General features: G+C 44.4%; 1 protein-coding gene across 1 annotated transcript; it reads left to right on the top strand.

The window, feature by feature from the left end:
- The first annotated feature begins 3,667 nt into the window (after positions 1–3,667).
- Positions 3,668–22,253, top strand: MTO1 (mitochondrial tRNA translation optimization 1). The gene is made up of 12 exons (XM_063124955.1): positions 3,668–4,022; positions 6,982–7,181; positions 8,537–8,654; positions 11,539–11,828; positions 13,795–13,907; positions 14,296–14,486; positions 14,759–14,889; positions 16,567–16,771; positions 16,868–17,039; positions 18,521–18,639; positions 20,280–20,437; positions 21,944–22,253. The coding sequence occupies exons 1-12, from the start codon at positions 3,800–3,802 to the stop codon at positions 22,127–22,129; spliced, it is 2,106 nt and encodes a 701-aa protein (XP_062981025.1). The 5' UTR covers positions 3,668–3,799; the 3' UTR covers positions 22,130–22,253.
- Positions 22,254–24,879: the final 2,626 nt, after the last annotated feature.

Genomic DNA, 24,879 nt, shown 5'->3' with positions numbered 1-24,879 from the left:
GCGTTCCGCCCGTGTCGGCACTCCACGCCCACCGTCTCGCATATAAACGGACTTACCACGTGAGTGGGCTTTTCTTGTGCAGAAACGAAAGTCTCGCCTCAATACTAGACGGAACACGTCGAGAAACGCTACCGCCCCAACTCTCCTTCTTCCGTTATTGTTTCGGACGTCTTGGCTGCTCGTTCGCCACGGATTTACTTTGTTTATTGAGGTAGCTCGCGGGGTGGCGGCTCCCCCAGGTACCTCACCTGGCCCACAGTGACATTTCTGCTTCCTTTTGCTTTTCACTGACTGGGCAACGTCAGATAGTCCCGCGGCTTTTCCCATCCCGCGATTTTCCCCACCTGCTTTAAAGGACCCACAGAAAATGACCCACCTGCAGCTACAGTGCTGGTTTACAATAACTACTGAAGTAAATGACCCACTCAGTCTAGCCGGTAGTGGGATACAGTCCACTGGGAGACCCCAAGAATAGGAGACAGGTAGCAGCGGCACCTTAATAACCATATTCCAGGCAGCAGGCCTGCCAAACCACAATTGCTCAACTAGTGGAGAAAGAATTGCTTTTCCACCTCAGCAGCATGTTCCAGCCCAATCCAAGGCATATTTTGTTTGCTCAAAACTAACTCCCAATGAGTTCAATAGATTGGAATGGTATTATCCCCTTTAACAGTATGGGGATGGATTAAAAGCCATTTGCTTTTCAGCATGTAACTCACCACCCTTTCTTCACATGCCAATCTTTTTGTCTGGCATGGCCATGACATTCAAAAAGAAGTAAAGCTTTTCCCATCATTGTATATGGATGCTGGGAAACCCTGTGGTTATTGAATGTTTGCCTCTCATGCAGCTAATAAAGGCACAGAAACACAACCAGAAAAAAGAAGGGTGAAGGGGTTAAAATACTATACCCAGATTAGTGCCTAAACTCAGTAATGGGCTGAACGAGGGCCAATTAACTGGCAAGACGGAAGCCCTATGGGTGAGTAGTTCCCAAGTCCAGGAAATAGGTTCATTGCCTGTTCTGGATGGGGTTGCGCTCCCTCTGAAAGATCAGGTTCATAGTTTGGGGGTACTCCTAGATCCATCACAGTCGCTGGAGGCCCAAGTGGCCGCAGTGCCTCGGAGTGCCTTTTACCAGCTTTGGCTGGCTCGCCTGCTACAAGACTCTTCTGGCCAGGGATAGCTTGGCTACAGTGGTATGGTCATTAGTAACCTCAAGACTGGATTACTGCAATGCACTCTATGTGGGGCTGCCCTTAAGACTGCTCCAGAAGCTGGAGCTAGTGCAGAATGCAGCAGCTTGGCTGTTTTCAGGAGCTGCCTCTTTTCAGCATATAACTCCTTTGCTGAGGGAATTGCACTGGCTGCCTATTGGCTACCTGGCCAGATTTAAGGTTTTGGTACTAGCGTACAAAGCCTTAAACAACTTGGGACCAGGATACCTGAGAGAGAGCCTTCTCCCTTACCAACTTGCCCAGATTGTCGGAAGGTGTGCTCCTGGTGGTTCCACATGGCCTGATTGGAATCCACCAGGTGAAGAGCCTTTAGTGTAGTGGCCCCTTCTCTGTGGAACTCCCTGCTCCTGGAGGTCAGGCAGGCACCAACATTAGGCTGCTTCCAGTTCTTCCTGAAAACAACTGTATCACGAAGCCTTCAATTGACTAGCCACTGTTTTTCTGGTTCCTTTGTTTTCATATTGAACAATTTTAATTTGATTTTTTAATCTTTCTTTTACTGCTTATACCTATGTTCACCACTCCAGAATCTGTGTTAGATAACTGAGCAGTATATAAAATTTGTGAATAATAATAATATGCATCCAGTTGCCTTGGACATCACTTTCAGCTTTCACTTGGGGGAGTTTCTCTCTTTCTCTCTGCAGAGCTCTCTCTTGGTTTGACTCTCTGATTCACACAACACACCAAGTACTTAATGTATGGAATTCACCATCTTAGGATGAGATGATTCTGGTGGCTTGGGAATAGAGATTTCATAAAGTTGATCTAGCAATGGTTAAATGGAGCGTCCACGTTCAAGGCAATATACCATTGAATACCAGGTTCCTGGTGGGAGGAGGTACAGTGGCTGTTCCCTTCATGCTTGTGTGTAATTTGTATGTGGCCACTGTGGGAAACCAGATGCTGGACCAGATGGACCTTTGCTCTGATTCAACAAGTTTCTTCTTATGTTAATAGCTATAATACAATCTCAAGGGACAAAAAGAGCAAATGCATCCACTCTACTTTGCCAGTTTAGCAGCCACATTCACATAAACAATTAAAAGCACTTGATGAAGTATATTCCATAGAAACAAATCCATTTATTAATTTATTGCATTTCTATACCGCCCAATAGCCGAAGCGCTAAGGATCACTGCAATTTGACCAATGCCTGTACTATTTATTAGTTTACAAATAAGATTTGCTCACTTGTAATACAAGAGGCCTCTCTCTCTCTCTCTCTCTCTCTCTCTCTCTCTCTCACACACACACACACACACACACACCCCTTCACCTCACATCAGCAAGATTTCACTGAAACCTAAACACTACTAGGGCGTTGAGTTCAGTGGGAGAAAGTCCCATTGAACTCAGTGGGATTTACTTCTGAGCTGATATGCACAGGATTGAGCTGCAATGTATGCATATAATTAAATTGCATTAATATCTTGTAGTCCTTTTACTGTCAATCTAGCATCTGGGGGGAACAGAGGCCAGGTAGTGTGTCTAAGGCACACCGATATTTTCTATAGCCGCAATGTATGTGAATAAGTGATTAGAGTAACCAAAATGATCAAGGGGGTGGAGCAAACCCCTTATGAAGAACAATTAAAAAGACAAGTAAGGGGGGATATGACCAAAGAGTATAAAGTTAAATTTGGTGTAGAGAAAGTAGCTAGGAAGAAAAATTTCTCAATACTAGAACCGAGAATCATCTAATAATGCTGAATGGTGGGAGTTTCAAGACAAGCAAGAGGAAGTACTTGAGCACATTTTTTGCTGCCAAATTTTTTAGTGATGACAGCCAACTTGGATAGCTTTCAAGGGGGATAAGACAAATTCGTGAAGAATAAGGCTATCCGGCCACTAGTCATGATGGCTACATGCCACCATCAGTATCGGAAGCAGCTTAACATCAGTTACTGGGATACAGGAGTGCCTTTCATGGTCTTTCTATAGACGTTTGAGAACAGAATGCTGGACTAAATAGGCCCTCCTGGGTCTGATCCAGCATGGCTGTTCTTAAGCGCAGCTACCTTGAAAACAGAGGCTGCTACCTGCTTGCCCTTTCTTGGGGGTCTTTCTTTTTAAAAAGGACGCCCATTCTATTGCCCTCCTTCTCTTAGCTACAAACACTGCTGGACGAGTAAACAGAATCTTCCCGAATGAACGGAGACACCAACAGATCCACTTCCATTGCCGCGGATCCTAACCATATAAAACACCTGGCTTCCACGCAGCGAGGCCGCCCCTGCCTCGTCTGCATAACCGCAGGGTGGAAGCGGCGCCCCGCCTCGTCTTCGATCGGCTCACGGGATTCCATTCAGTCCCGCAGAGCAAACTCTACCGCGCCCATTCGCCAAGGCGCATGCGGGAAACTGTTCTTGGCTCTGTGACGGAGGGAACCCAGCGGCCTGTCAATCATCCTGTCGTCACGGGCAAGATGGCGGCGCCCAGGGAGATCGCCGGATGTGAGATCTCGGGATGTTTCACGCGCTGAATTTCGCCGGCAGGTTTCTGTCGTGATTACCGGAGGCTTCGGTGGGTGTTACCCACATTTCTGCTCGACCCCCCTAATGTTGCCATTCAGCTGTACCTGGCGCCGCCTCGCGGTGATCCCGATCTCCAGGACATGGTTGCAGTGTAAGAGGAATGACGTAACATCGTTTCATGAGGCCAGCTCTTCGAAGTATGACGTCATTGTCATCGGTGGTGGACACGCTGGGACGGAGGCGGCCACGGCGGCAGCGAGAGTGGGCTGCCGTACTTTACTCATCACGCACAAAATAGACACCATAGGTAAAATGGGAATGAGAAACTAGTCTTTTATTATTGCTAAGTTAAAAGCCAAGAAATATTACGCAGAACAGGAAGGATGCATATTGTTAAGGTTTTTGCCAGGGAGTAAAGTTAGGACAGGGATGGGGAACCCATGACCCTCCAGATGTTGTTAACTGCAACTCCCATAATCGGCTGTCCATGCTGGCTGGGGCTGATGGGCAGTGAAGTCAAACAACAATGGGAGGGTCACAGGTTCCGCATCCCTGAGTTAGATAACACTGCAGTTCTGGAAAAAACCTAGTGTATGATCAGCTGCACATCCTATTTTATTGTACAACAAACACGCATAAAGTGTTGTGGTATTTTAAGGGCTACTGTTTATTGGGGAATAAATTATCATGGATTATAGGGCAAGTATGCTCCCCCCATCTGCTTTCAGACTTTTCCCTTTAGCACAGGTTAAACATTTTGTTTTTCAGAAGAATGTGCTGACAGGTTCCACAATGGTATAAGATGGCGTGTTCAAACCTGCATTACATTCTCTGTAGCACAACTGCAGCTCTATGGAATTGGAGCTGTCGTGTAAAGCTTGTTTTGAAGTGAGGAGAGAAACTGTCAAATTTCTGGCAAAGATGGATTGGGGGAAAATAATTCAGAATTTCCACATTTCTGGTCATCCACATGTGATCAGACATCTAGATCACAAACACTGGAAACAATGACATTTTTTTTAAAAAAAATTAAAAACTGAACCAACATTCGTAGCGATAGCTGTATTTTCCACCTATGTCTGCTCTACCTAAATATTTACAAACAAGCAGAATTATGAAGTCTTAGTTTTCTCATAACACCGGTATAGAGTGGCACAGTAGATTATTATTATTATTATTATTATTATTATTATTATTTATTTATTTATATAGCACCATCAATGTACATGGTGCTGTACAGAGTAAAACAGTAAATAGCAAGACTCTGCCGCATAGGCTTACAATCTAATAAAATCATAGTAAAACAATAAGGAGGGGAAGAGAATGCAAACAGGCACAGGGTAGGGTAAGCAGGCACAGGGTAGGGTAAAACTAACAGTATAAAGTCGGCACAACATCAAGTTTTAAAAGCTTTAGGAAAAAGAAAAGTTTTTAGTTGAGCTTTAAAAGCTGCAATTGAACTTGTAGTTCTCAAATGTTCTGGAAGAGCGTTCCAGGCGTTAGGAGCAGCAGAAGAAAATGGACGGAGCCGAGCAAGGGAAGTAGAGGCCCTTGGGCAGGCGAGAAACATGGCATCAGAGGAGCGAAGAGCACGAGTGGGGCAATAGTGTGAGATGAGAGAGGAGAGATAGGAAGGAGCTAGACCGTGAAAAGCTTTGAAGGTTAACAGGAGAAGTTTATATTGGATTCTGAAGTGAATTGGAAGCCAATGAAGAGATTTCAGAAGCGGAGTGACATGGTCAGAGCGGCGAGCCAAGAAGATGATCTTTGCGGCAGAGTGGTGAACAGAAACCAACGGACTGATGTGAGAAGAAGGAAGGCCACAGAGAAGAAGGTTGCAGTAGTCCAACCGTGAAATAACCAGTGCATGAACAAGCGTCTTGGCGGAAGAGACAGACAAAAATGATCGAATCCTGGCAATAGAATGTTAGATAGATAGAATGTTAAGTCTTGCACACCTGACTTGCAACCCTCTATCATATTTTTACCCCACTCCTCAGCCAAAAAAAGGCTCTCAGAGCAGCTTACAATCAATTAGCAAAGAAGACAATCCCTGCCCTCTAGCTTACAATCTAAGAAAGACAGAGCACACAAGGAAAATGAGTTCAGGAGGGAAGAGGGAAAGAGAGAGAGAGAGAGAGAGAAATTAAGTAGATTGGCAACAGGGTTGATGGGATTGTCCTGCTCCAGAAGGAGGGGAGTCGAACTGGAGCAGGCCCTGATGTTTCCTCTGCCTGTTCCTGTCTCCCTTGCTCTTCTTCCTCACAGGGTCACGATGTCAGTTAGCCCTGGGGGAGGAGGAGGGGAGTCCAATTGGAGTAGCCCCTGATGTTTCCTCTGCCTGGTCCTGTCCCCATGCTCTTTCTTCTTCCTCACAGGGTCAAGATCTCAGGGCTCATCTACACCAAGCAGGATATTCCACTATGAAAGTGGTATGAAAGAGGTATATATAAAGGCAGGAGCTACACTACTGCTTTATAGTGGCATTGAAGTGCACTGACAACTGTTGGGACCCATTGACACATGCAGCTTTCATACCACTTTCATAATGCAATATTCTGCTTGGTGTAGATGTGTCATGGGCCCCAACAGTTGTCAGAGCACTTCAGTACCACTATAAAGCAGTAATGAAGCTCCTGCAGTGCACTTCAATACCGCTATGAAGCAGTAGTGTGGCTCCTGCCTTTTATATACTGCTTTCATACCACTTTCATAGTGGAATATCCTGCTTGGTGTAGATGAGCCCTGTTTCTGATTGACATATCTTGTCAGTTTAAGTGTTAAGCTTTAACCTAACATAGCATTGTTCTGTGGATAATCTACATGACGCTGCATGCCTCTTTGTCTTTAAATAATAGTCCTGTATATCTGGCAGACTTTGTGTGTGTGTGTGTCATTTTTTGACTCAACTTACAAATTCTGTCACCCTAAAGATTAAGTGCAAACATCCTGCTCATAATATAATGTGGAATCTGGATAAATGCTACTGTTGTTCACTGATCAACCACCTCTTCTTAACTAGAAACATGATTGAAAGGGAGGAGAAATAGTATTCTTTTCTACTGAGCTCTATGTTTAATAACTTCAATCATTGGTCTTCATATGCTTTTTCAGTTAGTGCAATTTTGACACTTCATAGCTAACTCATGCTACACTGGGGCAGAGAAGTGGAGTGGGGTGGGACTAAAACTTCAGCTTCCCAAACATAAATCGACATATAATCTATTGTTTGGTGATAGTTGGAAGAATTTCATTTATCTTGCCAGGAGAAATGTCTTGTAATCCTTCCTTTGGGGGAATTGGGAAAGGACATCTAGTGAGAGAAGTGGATGCACTGGATGGGCTCTGTGCTCGAATCTGCGATCAATCTGGAGTGCATTACAAAGTGCTAAACAAGCGCAAGGGACCAGCAGTCTGGGGACTCCGAGCCCAAATTGACAGAAAGCTCTACAAAAAGAACATGCAGGTGAGAATGGGGACAGCAAGGTATCTTAGGGTGCAAACCTATGACAAAAAAAAGCCCTACAGCTCTCAGCATAACCCCAGCCAGCCATTCTGGGAGAGGACTGCTGGGATTTGTAGGATTTTTTCTGCTTAAACATTAATAGGATTGCACCCTTAGTGAGATGAAAAGTGATATATGTTCCCTACTGTCACTTTTCTGCCCCCGCTCCTGTCCCACAATACTTCCTCTTTCTTCCTGGAGAAGAAAGAGGAAGTAAACAAAGACCACGTGGCCCATTCAGGGGGCGTTTTTATCATACTGATTTTTCTGTACACAGTAGGAAATGGTGGTACATTCCGTTTCCTAAAAAAAAAAAAAAAAAAAAGTTGGATTAAAAGGGGCCCATTTTGTGACGGAAAAAAGGCAAGAAGGAGCGGGAGGCAGATGGCATCATCAAAAGGATGGGCAAAAAACTGTGAGTGGGCAGTAGTGAGCATGCGATAAAGCACTCGTCTGATGAACCCCTTAGAGATGGGCTCAAGAAAAAAGAACATAAGCATCGTATATATCAGTAGCGATCTCACTTTGTCAGAGTGCCAGTCTTTATACAGCCAAATGACACCGTCCATACATATGGGCTGGGAGGAACACAAAGGTCTGCAGAAATACAAGATATGTGTAATGGAGGAAACACCCTAAGGCACAATCCTATCCATGTTTGGACAGAAAAGGTCCTACAACTCCATGCTGGCTGGGGAATGCTGGGAGTTGTAGGACTTCTTTCTATCTAAACATGGATAAGGGTGTGCCTTAAGTGGGGGAAGGTGCCTCAGAACAGCCCAAACAATTGAGCATGCCCAGTAGCCATGGAATGCTGACTGACTACTGGAGGGCGGGGCATAAAATGGAGCGACTGAAATCCTTAACAAGGAGCATTCCATACTGCAATATATTGTTGCAGACCCCACTTGTGGGATCTTAATTTCCTTTCAAATTGCAGCCTAAATATGGCTTGGGCTGTTAATAGATGGTCATAAAGTAAATGTTTATACTAGGTTTTGGCAAGTGACGTAAATAAGCTAACAAAAGCATTGTTAAGGAGCCTTCCATTGTACTTAAATCTTAATAATGTCAAGCAGAAATGCAAATTCCTGGATTAAATAAATAGGTTATAAGAAAGGGGAGTTTATTATTGTTGCTAGCAGTGCAGAAATGTGAGCTGAATTTTCGCTATAGAGTGAGATGACCCTGAAGGGCAGGAGGCACATTACTGTGTTTCTTTTTCTTCTTCTTTGACTTCTGATTTCTTAAAAGGTCCTGTCTGAGTGAGGGAGTGTGCGTACATTTATTTAACAGTTCTTTTTTTTTCCTAGTAGAAAGAAATTCTCCAAACCCCACTTCTGACAGTTTGCGAGGCAGCTGTGGAAGATCTGCTACTGACAGTACCAGAGTCAGATCGTCCTGGGAAACGTTGTGTCAGCGGAGTCATTCTGGGTCAGTACTGAGGGACAGCTCCTGCCTGAATCAGTAGCCATAACCATTTGCATAGGGCAGTGAAGCCCAACTCTCAGGCTGCATGCACTGCCTCCCTCACAGCCATCGCCATTACAAAAACACCCATAGCACTGCCGCCACAGGAGACCACCCGAAACAACTTTCAGCTGTGGCAGACAGTGTTGTTCCTGCTTTCTGCAATATAATTCAACTCCACCCACCGGAGCCCCCACCAATTCACCTCAGGCTCTGAAACCTACAGCGGCCTCCCATTTCTGGGAGACACTCTAGGACCAGCACTTCCATGGCTGGAACTATAGAACCAGAACCTAGGAGGTTTTCTGGGGCTCCCTGCCTGCTAGCTTTAAGAGTCGCTGCTGCTACACAGAGAAACACTCTTTTTAAAACAGTGTGTGTGTGTGTGTGTGTGTGTGTGTGTGTGAGAGAGAGAGAGAGAGAGAGAGAGAGAGGTGTGCACATGTGAGCCTGTGCAGGCCCCTCGGAGGCATCTGATGATGTCCTCAGGTCCGGAAAAGTTGTGCACTCCTGGCCTAGGCTGTATCTTAGAAAAACTATTCTGGGCAGGAGAGGCCTGCCCCTGTAGGAGACCCTGAGGGGGTGGGCTTCCCCTCCCCAGCAGTACTTTTACAGGTGCAGCTTTGTTAAGCCGTCCCTGTGGAAGGCGTCGCCTCCATCCATTTGCACTGGGGCTGCTTTCAAAGACTGCACATGGGGAAAAAAGTAGCATTTGGATTGCTCAAGAAATTAACTGAGTTATTTTACAATTGGCAAAACAGCTCAGCTCGTTTCTGAGCCAGGGGCAACTTCACCACTTCCAAATAAAATGTTTGTGATTTTGGACTGGTCCTTAATAGACTAGTGTCCACATGTCCAGCCATATCTTGAACCAGATATGCAGGATGGGGGGTCTCATATTTCTGAAGTTGCAAGACCACCACCACCATCCTGGCTTGCTGACCCAGAGCATTTAGAGGCATAGGCATATTCTCTATATTAAAACCTATTAGTATGTGTATGCCGTCAACAGTCTGAATGCTCTGATCTGCCACTCAGATTTATTTATTTCATGAGTCCCACAAATTTCTGTAAGCTTCTGCCATAGTTATTCTCTTGGATACTTCTTTCATATAGTCTATGTATTTTTGCCAATCGGTCCTGAAAGTATCTCTTTTCTTTATTCCCCTATGAACTCTTAACTGCTGCATCAGATTTTCATTTATGTATCCCAAATTTTCTTTTTCCTGCCACTCAGAAATGAATCATAATTGCTGATTACCATTTCCAGGAAAGTATCCACAATGGGAGGTTGAGCCAGAAAGCAGGGAGACGTATTTGCATGTTGGAGACATGTCAGGGCATTTAGGCAACTTGTCAGCAGCACACCATGAGAAAAATAACTTTGTGTGCAGTTTCACCATCTCAGAATGGTTGTATGAATCTGTCTATTGCCAGAAGGTGGGATTTTCTAGGTTAGGGATGGGACACCATTGGGCCACTGGGAAGCCTGTAGGGAAAAACACTGACTTGAAATTTTATCTGGCCTATTCTGGGTCAGTGTCAGTGCAGTGTTGAAAATTCTGTTGTTTTGGACTATTGGTTTAGTTTGGTATTGTGGCACTTTGATATTCACAGTTCAGAAAACAACAGATTGGAAAAAGCAGAAAAATGATAACTTTGAACATAGTAGTGTTTGCACATATACCTCAAAGCCTGGTGTTTTCATGCAGATGCCGCATAAGCAGCAATAATCTTCTGTCAATATTAGTGTTCTCAAATTTGGCCCATAATTTATCTCTTGGAATAGAGTCAAATGCTGACTTAAAGTCGATAAATACAGAGAAAAGGGCACCAGCTTTAGGGGAGGCATATTTATCAACTAAATGTTGAAGGACAAAACCTTGATCAGTTGTTGATCTCCCTGTTCTAAATCCTGCTTGTTCTTCTTCAATAATATTTTCTGCATATAGCCAATCCAATAATTTGTCAAGCAGATGGCGAGCATATAGTTTGCTAATAATACTCAGCAAACTAATAGGTCTATAATTGGCTGGGTCAGATCTATTCCCTTTTTTATAAACTGGGATGATAATAGCTAATCCCCAATCATCTGGGATACATGCTGTATGATCTATCCATGTGAATAAGGAAGCTAAAACATATACCTCTGTTCTTCTCTCTAAAGATAAAATGGATGAATATGAAGGATAAGATATTCCCTTTAAATGGCAGCATCATATACTTTATTTATTATTGCATTTATATCCTGCCTTTTTTTTCCTCCAAGGAACCCAAGGCGGCATAAATAATCCTCCTGCTCTCCATTTTATCCTCACAACAACAACCCTGTGAGGTAGGCTGGGCTGAGAGTCTGTGACTGGCCCAAAGTGACCCAGAGGGTTTCCATGGTCAAATGGGGACTAGAACTCGGATCTTTCAACTCCCAGTCCAAAACTCTAACCACTACACCACACTGCATCTTTAGAGATTTATATGATATAAAGCTGAAACATTTATATTGTTCTTTTCTTGAAAATGTCTCTATGCTAAACTACAGGACATTTCATGATCTAATGCAAACCTTTCAAAGAAAGTAGAACAATGCTACTTTCTCTGGGTGTTTCCAGTTAAGTATAGTAGCAACTGCCTCAATCACAGTATTTCATAAGGGCGGGGTGTTTACCACCACTTACTCTGTCTTTTTCCTTCTCAGAAAAGATCCATTAAGGAAAAAACATTGGAATAACTGTATAATGCCTTTGATTGGTAGCACTAGGAGCCCTCTATCTGGAAGCGCCCTGTGTAATTAGGGCAGTAACTGGTGTGCTTAAATTTTTCTTTCTTTCTCTTTATGCTTCCCCCTCAGAAGACGGAAGGAGAGTGCATGCTGGGAGCGTCGTTCTGACTACAGGGACATTTCTGAGGGGGATGATCCTGATTGGACTGGAAATGCATCCCGCTGGGCGAATGGGAGACCAGCCTTCCATTGGCCTTGCTCAGACTCTGGAGAAACTAGGATTTGCCATTGGAAGGCTGAAGACTGGGACTCCGCCCCGATTGGTGAAAGACTCCATTGACTTCAGTGTTCTGGAGAGACAAACAGCAGACTCTTCTCCTGTGCCTTTCAGCTTCCTTAATGACTCTGTGTGGATTAAGGTGGGTTAGAAGCCCTGAGGATGTATGAAGCTGATGGAGTTTACATGGGGAGTCTCTCTCACACGTGTGTGTGTGTGCGTGAGTGAGTGAGAGAGAGTGATGTACATTATTCTAGCAAAGCTGTGCTTTTCAACATATGATGAATATTTTGAAATGACTGCTTAAATGTGGAAATGATTTGGATAGTTTAATGCTCGGGTGTGTGTGTGTGCCTAATATATATTACCATTATATTTGTCTATTCCCACTAAAACTTATTTTATTTATTTATTAAAACATTTGTATTCTGCCCTATATCACTAGGATCTCAAGGTGGCGTACAGATAAAATCAGCGCGATGTAAAACAATAAATATACACAGCTAATAATGTATGAAACCATTAACAAGCTAAAACCAGTAGAAAAGCTTAAAAGCAATAAAAACAATTAAAACCATGTACAACCTTGGAGAATTTTATCCTTCAAAGGCTTTAATAAAAAGCCATATTTTAACTTGGCGCTGAACTGGTGCCAGTCAGGCCTCTAAGGGGAGGGTATTCCACCACCGGGGTGCCACCACAGAGAAAGCCCTCTCCCATGTCCCACCATAATGCATATCTCGCATTGGTGGGACACAGAGGAGGGCTCCTCCCCCAGAACTTAAATCTCGGGCAGGCATATTTAGGGAGAGGCGCTTCCTCAAGTACTGAGGTCCCAAGCTGTTGAAAATAGTGGTAAAAAGTCTCTAGAAAGCTCCTCCTAGGTCCTGCGGCAGTTCAATGAGTATGTAGCCACTCCCAGCATGGCTTTTGGGAGTGTACCCCTACACATCTGGAGAGCACCACGTTGGGAAAGGCTGATGTTTACCATCACGATTTACAATTCTTATTGCTAAAGTATCAGCCCTCTTATGTAGAAAGACTGAGATTGTTCTTAAATGCCATTTCCCCCTTCCCCAGTGGCCTCTTGTCCTTAAACTATCCATACAGTGATTTTTGCAGCTACCTGTTGGTCATTATTTTCTCATTATGTACAAGCAGTCTTTTTTTTTTTTTAATAAAAGGCCAGTAGCTTCCATCATAATTCATAGGATTTTTATTGAAATGCACTGTGAACCATTTTAGAATTGTCACTTCTCTTTTAAAATATCCCATCTGTACATTTAGAATAGTAATACGGTTTTCTTGAGGAACCAAAGCACAGTGTGCTATCTAATAGATATCAGGATTGGTCCCAAGATCTGGGTCACTGGTCTTCTTGTATGATGTGTAATAAATCACTAAACCAGAGGTGGACAACTTGCGGCCCTCCAGATGTTCTGGTCTATAACTCCCATCTTCCATCACCATTGGTTGTGCTGGCTAATGCTGATGGGAGTTGTAGGCCAAAATATGCGGAGGACCACAAGTTGCCCACCCCTGCACTAAACCTTCGAGCTCAAGCTTGTTTGCTTCGAAGTAAATTGGAACAAAATGGGCTTGGATTTCTTCCCTGTAGTTTCATTGAAGATTGGGCCCAACATACATATACTTGGTGGTTCTGTGTCTCTATGTCCCAACACTAATGTTAGAAATAATGGTTTTTTAATATAGTTTTCTGGGGGAACAGAATGATACAGTCTTTGGTATGATGATAATGGCCTGCCAGGAGAGATTCGTCAACTTAATAGTCTTTCCAAAGTCAAGAAGACTATAAAGACTGATCTCTTCCAGCAGGCCTACCCAGTCAAATTTTAAGATATTTGACTGTTATTTTAGTATTAGTTTTATATGTTTTAATCAATTTTACATATGGTATTTGTATCTAATGTTGTTCCCCGCCTCAATCCAGAGGGAGAGGCAGGTAAGAAATAAATATGTTGTTATTATTATTATTAGGATTAAGTGAAGGCTTAAGTAAACAGTGACCTCCTCAGCGATAATGTGAAAACGTATTCAGCACGTATATACTCATTCACTAAATCCAAGTGGTTCTTGTTCTGTTTCAGCCAGAAGATCAGCTGATCTGTTACCAGACTCACACCAACCCCAAAGTGGACGAAATCATTCGTGAGAATCTTCACCTGAACAACCACGTCAGGGAGACGACCAGGGGACCCCGGTGAACCCCGCTATATATTAAATTAAATTTATATGGATGGATGGATGGATTAATGGATGGATGGATGGATGGATATACATACACTCATGCATACATACACATGCAGCAGTAACGTCAGCAAAAGAGACCAGTCTGAGCCCTGAGGAGCTCACATTCCAGTTCTCAACACAGGGAGAATCAACAAGGGAAGGAAGGGCGGAGAGCAGCAAGGCCAGTGGGAAGAATATAGGGATGGAGTTACACTTAGACTTAGTTTCTATAGTCATTGAGGAGTACTGCAGTAAGAACTGTATCCAATCTCTTGTATTGGTTGGGGGAATCATGGAGGACTCTGTTAGACTTCTCACCCTGTCAGCTCCCTAATTTGGCTGGTTATTCCTGTGTCTAGGTACTGTCCCTCACTGGAGTCTAAAATCCTGCGTTTCCCAAATCGCACGCATCTGGTCTGGCTCGAGCCGGAAGGCCTGGATTCCAATGTCATCTACCCACAGGGAATGTCTCTGACGTTGCCGTCTGAGATCCAGGAGGAGCTCATCACCCATATTCAGGGCTTGGAAAAGGCTAAAATGGTGCAACCAGGTAAGAGGCGGGAAGAAAGTCACATTCCTCCAGTCCCATGAAACTGTATAAACATGTTATCACATGGGAGAGTTTGCTACAGTATATTTTTATATGTATTTCTTTAAGACATTCCTATGCCAGCCTTCATCCACATTGGATTACAGCTAGCAGACGCGGAGGTCTTTCTACATCCCCTCAGAGAAGTAGGGTTGGTTCTGCCCACCAGCCCCTTCTCATGCATGGCAGACATTTCCCCCAATAATTCTTTTATCCGTTCTATCTGCCTCTAGGCTATGGCGTTCAGTATGATTTTCTGGACCCACGTCAGCTGACTGCCTCTCTTGAGTCTCGTCTTGTTCAGCGGCTCTTTTTCGCAGGACAGATAAATGGTACAACGGGCTACGAGGAAGCTGCAGCTCAGGTGAGCGAGTTGAGGAAAGCATGCAGCAGAAAATGGAGAATGATTCTTATGCGGTGCCAAATTTTATAACTACAGACTTTCAGCCACAGATCATTTGGCTGGTTATTTCAAATTAAAGTGTGTTTCCTCACTGTTACCACACTTGCTTGGGACACACAACGTATGTTTCCATGCCCTTCTGGAACACAAATGCCTGAGGGGTATTTCTCTAGTACTAGGGAAACCTCTTCCCTCTGTGTTTTATTCTGCCAGGGGACAGGCTGCTGTTTCCCTAGTAGAACGAGCCCAGAAACTAGCTTGTTTTACCAAAATACACAGGAGCACAGCATATGCAAACATTGGGAGCTTTGGACTAGGTAACATAGTGCCCTTGTGTAAGGTAGTTTCGAGGAAATAATGGAGCTGAGGTCAGAGCTTTTCTGGGGGGGGGGGGAGGGTTTTATTGATTAAGTAATATAAAAGGCAGATTGTAAGATCAATTTCTGAATGCTTATCCCAGAAGGGAGGGAGGAGAGAGGTGGTGGCAACAAGCTCAGAGCAGCTGTGCAGTGATGCTTCAGCATGTGGGGGTGGGAGGGGAAGGGGGAGCAGTGGAAGCTGGGAAACGGGAGAGAGAAGAAATCAGGGATGGAGGAACAGTGAAATGTTTCATTCTTGCACCTATATTTCTTTCATGACCTCTCTGGAGCATGTCATAGGGGGAGGGGATCTTTGGCAGTGTAAATCCAAAACAGGAATGAAAGCCATTGTTTAAGGGCACAGCAAGGCTTTGCCAGGCCAGATTACAGGTGAAGAGGCTACCACAGGCATCCATAACAAGGCTTCCAGGTGTAGGTCAGGCAGAGTACCTGTTAGGCAAGGAGGCAAAAGCCCTGGAAAAGGGGGAGCAGAGGGGATCCTGGCCAAGAGCAGTAGGGAAAGGAAAGAGCCGTGGGCAGTGTGGAAGCCAGCAAGGAGTCTCCCAGGCAAACAAAGAGGAAGGAGAAGAACATTGAGTCCCAGGTCCAAGACCTATCAGTAGTCTTGGAAAAACAAAAACTAGATTAACTCTCAGCAGGGGGATTTTCAATTGAACAGAAGGGGAAGGTGATTGTCTATGTTTTTCTGAATAGACGGGTGCTTGACTCTAAGTGATGAGTTTGGTACTAGTTGGAAGGTCACACAAAACCTCAACGCTCTTAATAGTCCATTGGTGAGTGGTAAGGGGATCCAGAGCATCTTGGTTTTTGCAAGTCCAAGAGTCATTGGCCCGATGCATTGGCCCAGGATGCTCTCTTGTTCATCTCATACAATCTGCTCCTGTTTCAACACATCCCCATCTTAGACACTGAGACCTGGTTCACATGAGAACTTCCACCATGGCTTCATTTCCCCACAGGGTCTGTCGTGTTTTGCATGGAGCCTGGAGGCGCCCAGCTTGCCGTGGCTTGTCGTGTCATGCGAACCGAAGCGGCAGGGGTTGTTCTAACCCTCAAACAATCCCTGCTGCCTGGGTTCGCATAACATGACAAGCCAGGAGCCCGTGGGCACCATGCATACTGTGACAGCCCCTGCAGGTAAATTAAGCCAGGGCTGTCATGACATGCGAACCTGCCCAGAGTTAAGCAGACCAAGATTCTGGGGTTCAATATGTACAGTGACTTCCCCGTGTCTCCTGACCATGTTGCTCCCTGACAGGGTGTTGTTGCTGGAATCAATGCTGGCCTGCGGGTCAAAGGGAAACCTCCCTTTATCATCAGTCGCACTGAGGGTTACATTGGTGTTTTGATCGATGACCTCACCACTCTCGGCACCAGTGAGCCGTACCGGATGTTCACCAGCCGCGTGGAGTTCCGGATGTCCCTGCGTCCCGATAATGCTGACAGCAGGCTCACTTTCCGAGGTAGCCCATTCCCCCAGCAACCTTTTTGGGGATGCAGGATTTTCTCTTTCCCCTTCTCATTTGTTCACACTTTTTTTTTTTTTTTTGTCTCTCAAGGCTACAATGAAGCTGGTAGTGTGTCCCAAAACCGATACGAGCAAGCATCTCGGATGAAAGCCATGCTGGAAGAAGGCATGGAAGCACTGAAGGATGTTCAGTTCAGCACCACAAAATGGCTCCAGCTCATTCCAGAGGCTCAAATAAGTGCTCAGCGTAGTTCACTTTGCAAGTATGGGCCTCACTCTTCACTTTCTAGAGTTCTGTTTTAGTGAGGCATGAAAGGAGTACATACGGATACATCATACTTCATATTCAATCTCTCTCTCTCTCTCTCATTTTTTTTAAAGCAAAGATCCAGATAGGTAAGCTTAGTGCTTTTGCAAAGGTGTGAAGAGAAAACGTACAAAGCTGTTGGTCTGTTTTTGTGAAAAGGCAAAGTAATTTCCTTGATTCCCCCCCCCCCCCCTTGTGCCTCAGCACTGACAGGTATGAGCCTCTGGATTGAAAGTAAGAGAGTACAATGAGGTACAAGAGAGTACCTCAGGCCAACCCCAAGCCCCCCGGGGTCCCACAGGCACACCTGTTTCCCCAACTGCTGATCGTTTCATGGTTTTCTGTTTTGCAGAGTTTTATTTCCCCGTTCTTAATGGTTGAAATGGCTCAGTAACTAGGAATCTTAGTTACTGTCAGTAAGAGCTTTAAGCTAAAATAAGCTGCCGTTTTGGCCCCTGCCCACCACTAGAATGTGGCTCCTGAGGTGAATGGAATTCAGCCCTCATTCTGAGAGTGGTTCGACACACCCGGCGTATCCGTGCTTTCTGCTGAACTCTTCAATAAGATTAGCAGTGCGTTACGAGGAGAATTCCTGTCCTGTAGAAACCCTTTCTTGTCCCACTGTAATCCACTTTTAACTTCCAATTCAAAATGAAAGTCTATGGAAAGTGAGGGGAAAAGCTCCTAAGGAAGATCTGGGGCTTTTTCGTAGTGTTGAATTCACTTTAGAATAAACAATTTTATAAACAGTATCATAATCAGTACCTCACATAACCAGAGGCCAGAATTCATTGCTTCACTTGAGACTGAACAAAAACAACCTAGGATTTGTTGCCTGCATAAACAAACAAAGAGTAAAAGCTGTGGACTCAGAATAATCCCACTTTAAAGGCTTCAGAAAACTACCTGAGACCCGAGCACAGATGTGTTTAGGGCCGCACTCTGTATTACGTCCGATTGCGTAAGTGAGGCTTGAGCCAACCTGCTTCTTTTTGTTGCGATTGCCAAAGCACGGCTTCCTCGCCTTTTTAGTTTTCTGTTATTTATTTTTTTAAAAGCGAAGAAGAAATCCTACTGGAGGATCCCTTAAGCTCATATGCTATGAATATATCATGGTCGGCTTATTTTTGATAGAAAAGCTGTTATCCCTAAATTACTAATACCTGTGGTCTCCCTTATGCTTCTAGAAGTAAGGCAGGCAAATAGTTTTGTGCAGTGTGGTTATGATTCCTGGATGGAGATACCACAATATGAGCAGACGGGACGAGGTTTTAGAACTGTAAACATCCTGAAATTCTACAAGAATGAAAATTAACTGAGATTTTTTTTTATTTTAATATTTTATACCCCATCTTTCTATGAGGAGCACTCTTGGGACAGTTTACAGTTCATTCCACTGGCCTAACTAGCAGGGTTGGCATGTTTTTGTTTGCTCAGTGCTCTGGATATCCTTCAGTACAATGGAGTCGATATGGAGATTTTGTCAAGAGCTGCTCCAGAGTCCCTGAAAAAGTTTGCTGAATGGAAACAACTAGCAGAGAGGCTGAAAATAGAAGGTATGGAAGACCAGGAAACTCATAGCAGGATATATTGAATGGATCTTGCTTATTTGGGGACTAGTTCTGAATAGAGCTTCCCTCCAGTCCCAGAACACACATACTGGATTTCTGAAGAAAATAGCTTCTGTTTATGGGCTCAGATAGCCCATGGCTCTGGAGAGAGACCCGGTTTCCCTTCTCTCCAATGGTATTTCTTTATTTTATTTATTATAATTATTTATCTGTTGCTTTTCCAGACACAAATCCTACTGAGGCAGCTTTCGAGTAAAATAAAATTTATAAAATCACAATAAACAATGTTAACAAGTTTTAAAAGTTAAATATAAATCATCAGGATCCTTCTGACAGGGCAGATTGGAAGATAGCCCTGGGGGCAGGAAAAGTCCATCTGAAACGGGAGCAGGTGTCTGGTGTAATCCTCATCTACCCCTCTCAGTGACCTGGTTCATATGATCACCGCAGCTTACTGTGGCTTATTAACCATGGTGGGTTGCACTAGCCTTTGGGCTCCAGGTTGCCAATCCAAGCCCCAGCTGTGGTGTGGTTTCTCGTTACATGCGAACGTGGTGAAGCTGGGTTGTTGGGTGGTTAACCTGCTGCTCAGAACCCATGGGCTGTTTTAGGCTTGCAAATGGTTTATCAGCCACCCCAACAACCCACTTTCACACATAACAAGGAGCTGTGACACACTCCCAAATATTCAAAATGGCTTTTGTTGTTGTTTATTCGTTCAGTCGCTTCCGACTCTTCGTGACTTCATGGACCAGCCCACGCCAGAGCTTTCTGTCGGCTGTCGCCACCCCTAGCTCCCCCAAGGTCAAGTCTGTCACCTCCAGAATATCATCCATCCATCTTGCCCTTGGTCGGCCCCTCTTCCTTTTGCCTTCCACTTTCCCTAGCATCAGCCTCTTCTCCAGGGTGTCCTGTCTTCTCATTATGTGGCCAAAGTACTTCAGTTTTGCCTTTAATACCATTTCCTCAAGTGAGCAGTCTGGCTTTATTTCCTGGAGTATGGACTGGTTTGATCTTCTTGCAGTCCAAGGCACTCTCAAAATTTTCCTCCAACACCACAGTTCAAAAGCATCTATCTTCCTTCGCTCAGCCTTCCTTATGGTCCAGCTCTCGCAGCCATAGGTTACTAATGGCTGCTGCACAGTAAATATATTTTTTGTTACGTGCAGACCAAGCCACTCTCTCCTGGAATCCTTCCCATAGGGCAGTTGATCGGGGAAGGCCCTGTGGTGGGATGGGAGCTGGCTGGGGCAGGCCCTGACATCTTCTTCCCCTGCCTTTCTTCCACTCTATCAATTTAGACTGTAATCAGAATACACTTACTAGGGAATAAGGCCCATTAAACACAGTGGGGCTTACCTCTGCCTAAACATGCATAGGATTGCAGTATTTGTAAACACAAAGCTTTCATAGACAAGACCACATTCTGTGGTTTAGAATATGTGGTCCAGCTGTCCTCATTTTTTATTGCAAACATGGTTGCTCAAGAAAACGATTATTTTCAGTTTACGTTAATTAGTGCACTAGAAATCCTAGTTGATTTGCAGAAAGCTCTGATTGTGTACGTTGGGATTTTCCTATTATTTTCATTGATCAACCTGTTCATTCTGTTGGATCCCTGCAAGCTGTTTATGAATGGCACGTGTCCAGTCAGAAGTTGGAAATTGAGGAAGTGCGTCGAGATGAAGCTCTCCAGCTGCCAGAGGATCTGGATTATTTTGCCATCACTGCATCACTATCCCAGGAAGTACGGGAGAAATTGGATTCTCACCGTCCCCAATCGGTAAGGTACTGGCATTGGAGGGGGTAGAATGTTTAATGGGTAAAGACTAGATATTATTTCTCATCTTGAAAGCATTAGTCATTTCCAAATGCACTGTTGTGGGGAACAGAGGAAGCATTATTGGAGGAAGGGGCTGGTGCTAGTGTTGTCTTGAGCATAAATCATCAGCCTCCCCAGCTGGTTAAGAGGCAACACAGCAGGAGATGCTAAAATAATGTCAGTTCCAGGACAAGAAATAAAACAGCAGCAGAAAAAATAGGTTGTGGGGTGGCATTTGACAAAAGCAAGATTCTATCAGCTTGTCCCCTTATTAAACATTTGGAAATGAAAGCGTCAAGGGAAGTTTTTCAACAGCAGATAGATTTAGGCTGCCATCCCGCAGCATTCTTAATGTAGCTTTGGAAGATCTTACCTGCCCTTTTCCTTTAATTCCACCTGCTGTTCTCTTTGCCGTAATGTTTCAGGCTAGCTTAACTGTCTTGTTCCAGTTTTAGCAATGAGTCAGTCTCACTTTTTTATCAGTACCATAAACCCTATACCTTTAAGCACCTAAACAAAAAAGGCATTGCATGCTATAGAACACCATGTACACAGAATAATGGTTCTGAAACAGAGGTATGAATCGGGACATCCCTAATTCAAATGAACTTGCTAGGTAGCCTTTAGCAAGCCACTCCCTCTCCATTCAGCCCTCCTCCTATCTGAAATACACAGATAATATTCACCTGCCTTGGGAGGATTAAGTGATTAGAACATTCAAACAAAAGCTTAGTAATGTTGTGATATCATAGCTGGTGATATATTGGACATATACATACCTGCTGAACTGCACCTAAAAACATTGTACCTCCAATATATAGTGACAGATGTATGTATTATATATTTATAGCTGAATGTGTAAATATATCAGTCTTCTTAGTATATCAGAATACATACTGGTAGAAACAACATTGTGTGATGAGTAATAATGCTGATGGTAATGGCTAAGTACATAATTCCCATGTCCCGTGAAAACTGCCAAAATTTATTTAGCTTTTAGGTGTGTTCTTTGGGAGTGGTAGGTACAATGATTTTTGTTCATAAAATCTCACTGATACTCAATTTTCACTGATGTCCTATTGAACCTTATTGAGTGGGAGCAGGCATCTTGTGGCTCTCCAGATGTTTCAGCCTGCCACTGCCACGATCCCTCACCATTGGCTAGCCTGGCTAAGGCGGATGAGGATGTAGGCCAAAACATCTGAAGGGCCACAAGTTGCCCATCCTTGTCAGACATGGACCAGTATGCTATGCAAGGACGTCTTTCCACTTTTCTTTTTGCGTTTTTATATATATATATATATATATATATATATATATATATATATATATTAAGCTAACCATAACCATAGGAGAGGTGAGGGTGGTGGGAAGATCATGCAACAGAAGTATTTTTATACAGTAATAATGAAAATCAGTTCAATGTTTATAGTAGGTGCTCTCACCTTCATATTGGCTGCTTTTTAGATTGGTGCTGTCAGCCGCATCCCTGGAATGACACCAGCTGCTGTTGTTAATCTACTGAGATTTGTGAAAACCAGTCGCAAAAGAGCAGAGGGAACAAATGACTTCTCCAGGGTTGCTGACCCCGTACCAGAAGAACTGCTGGGGGAAAGAAAGTTGCAAGCTACTGATGTAAACAATGCTTTTTGAGTAAAAGCTATTGAACAGTTATTTATATGTGTTCCTGGAGCCTGTGGTTTTAAGGTCACACACACACTATATGTATTTATGAAATTCCTATCCAATAAATGCATAGACATACCCTATTGATAATAACCTGAGACAGCGGGTTGTTTCTGTTAATGTACGTATTCACAAAGCATAGCAATGTATTGTGGTTAGAGTTAGAGGGAAAAGTAGCCCCAGTGTGGATCCAGGAGACAGATGCCATACCCCAGGGGTCCCCAATCTTTTGGGAGCTGTGGGCACATTTGGGAATTGGAGAAACTGCTGTGGGCACCACCACAGAACGTTTCCCATGGAGGATGTGGCTAGTCCTATCATGGCTGCCATGGGGGCCTGGCTAGTCAAAAGTGGGCTATGGAGGTGAAGGGTGGGAGAGAAATAGTAAGGCAGGGATGGAGGAGGATACAGCAAGACAAAAGGATAGAGAAAGAGCAAGGAGCTGGAGGAACAGTGAGCTAAAAGGGGGGGATAGTGAGGAAAGAGGCTGGGGGTGGGGTGGGAATAGCCCGGCAAAGGGCAGAAGAAAGAGCAAGAGAGAGAAAGAAGATTGCCATAACATTTTCCAAGGATTTTCTTAAAACATTTTTTTTGACAGGCGCATGTGTGTGGGGGACATGGGGAGATCTTCGTAGGTGCTGTTGGAGATCCCCACGTGGATGACCTTTGCCATACCCCTTTCTTGGTAAACCCTTCCTCCAGATAGAATTGGAAAAGACACACTCTACACCGTCTTTGTAGTCTATAAATGTAGACCATAAACTACTTCACATTGATGCATCTGTTATAAGAGGAGTGCAGTGTAGCCTAGGATTCTTGAATGGTTCTTTGTAATAAAACCACGTAGCAATTTAGTGCAGTGGATGTAGGCTGACCACAAGAAAGAGCAGGAGTAGTGACTCCTCAGCTGGACTTCAGTTATTCCTAAGTGTGATCAGCTTTGAGGAAGCTAAATATTTTTTCCAGCTTGGCCTTAAACAAGAGCTAGCTGGCTCATCATGGAGGCTAAGGCTCTTCTCATATATAGTCCTACGTTCAATTAGTCTTTCAAGACAAAACTTGCCTGTCTGTCGTATGGTTTAACACATAGTCTCCTTGTCTTCTTCTCCTTCCACCCTCACCTTCCTTCTGTCCTTGGTTAGTGTTATATTTTTCTCTTTATGGCTTGGACTCATTAGCTGTGCATGGCAGCCAGCTCCCACCTCCTTTGGGAATGCTCCAATTACTTTCAGATGTAGTAGCGGGGCTAACCAAATTTCCACCCATGCCCAGCCTTTCACATTAAGCAATAGATAAAGGATAACTGATACAAAGAACAACATGCAGCCTCTTATATTAGTAATTAACTAGTTCAATTATATGTTCTGAATAACTTACTACTTCCTCAATAATCTAGGGAAGTCATATCTATGAAACCTCTTAATCTATTTATTATTTCTGTCCGCCTAACAGGCTCCAAGTGATTTACAAAAGAAATGTCAAACCTTAGGCCTGTGGGCCAAATCCGCCCCTTTGGGGTTTCGGTCAGGATTTCTTGCTGGAGCTCTCTCTTTTTGACAGATGGGATTCATTTGCTGCTGGTAGCCTCGTCTCTCCTCTGCTCCTCCCACCGTAATGGCACCGCTGGTAAGGTAAGCACTAATCAGTGCAGCCATTCAGTGGGGAGGAACTACAGGTGGTGGGGGAGAGACGACAGCTCAAAGCGGAAGGGATTCATCAACCACCATCGCTAGGCAACTGGGGCACTGCGTCTCCCTTGTCAGGGAAGGCGCCGCCGTTGTCAGCGAAGGGTCCTTCGCTGGAGCGAAGTATCGAGCGCCCTGACATGCGAGGAGACCGACCCCCAACCGGCTTCTGTGGCAGGGAGGCTTGGGGCTGGTCTCCTCACATGTCAGGGCGCTCGATTCCCTGCTCTGGTGAAGGAGGAGTCAGCGCCGAGCCACATCGCCCAATGACCTGGCTTGGTGCTGACGCATCTTCAGTCACTGCCATGGCAACAGGGCAGGGGCCGGCTCTATAAATGCCGCCCCCTGCTCTGTTGCCATGGAGATCGGGGTGACAAAGTGATGGCCAAGGGAGTTGTAGTTGCTTGCAGCCTCAGCACTGTATTGCCCTTCCACTGAGGCAAAACGGGGAGAGAGCCGATGCGCAAGGATCAGGCCTGCTCTTGACCGGAGCAGCTACGGCCCTTGCGCATCGCTCCAATGTTGTCAGATTGGTGCCTGCCCTCTTTTTAATCTGGTCACTCTAGTATAGCTCCTGCAGCTTTAACTATTGTGATGAAGAGGGAATTTCACCAGGTGCTGCATGCATATAAATGGCCCCTGCTGAAATTCCCTTTTCTGTGCAACTGTTAAAGATACAAGAGCCCTGGCCTCTTGTCCATATGGTCACCCTAAGCAAACTGGGAGTTTTGACTAAACTGTATAACTCTCACAGTTTGTTTAACAGCACAAGACACCATGTCTATTCCTTCCTTGAATAATCTATCAGCTCACATTTATAATTGCTCATTATCAGGCCGTCACATGAATCCCAACAGTAGTCAGTCTTGCCATCCGTATGGTGCAAGACTGTTCAGCAGCCACAAGATGGCGATGTATAAGCATATACTGCATCAGGGCCAGGAAGAATATTCTGATCTGACACACACTTTAAGAATCACTTAACATGATATATGTTTCCAGTTATTGGATCAACTACGTAAATATTAGCTT

The sequence above is a fragment of the Elgaria multicarinata genome, chromosome 4 (genome assembly GCF_023053635.1).
Source record: "Elgaria multicarinata webbii isolate HBS135686 ecotype San Diego chromosome 4, rElgMul1.1.pri, whole genome shotgun sequence".
Taxonomy (NCBI): Eukaryota; Metazoa; Chordata; class Lepidosauria; order Squamata; family Anguidae; genus Elgaria; species Elgaria multicarinata.
This window is presented reverse-complemented; position numbering and strand designations above follow the sequence as displayed.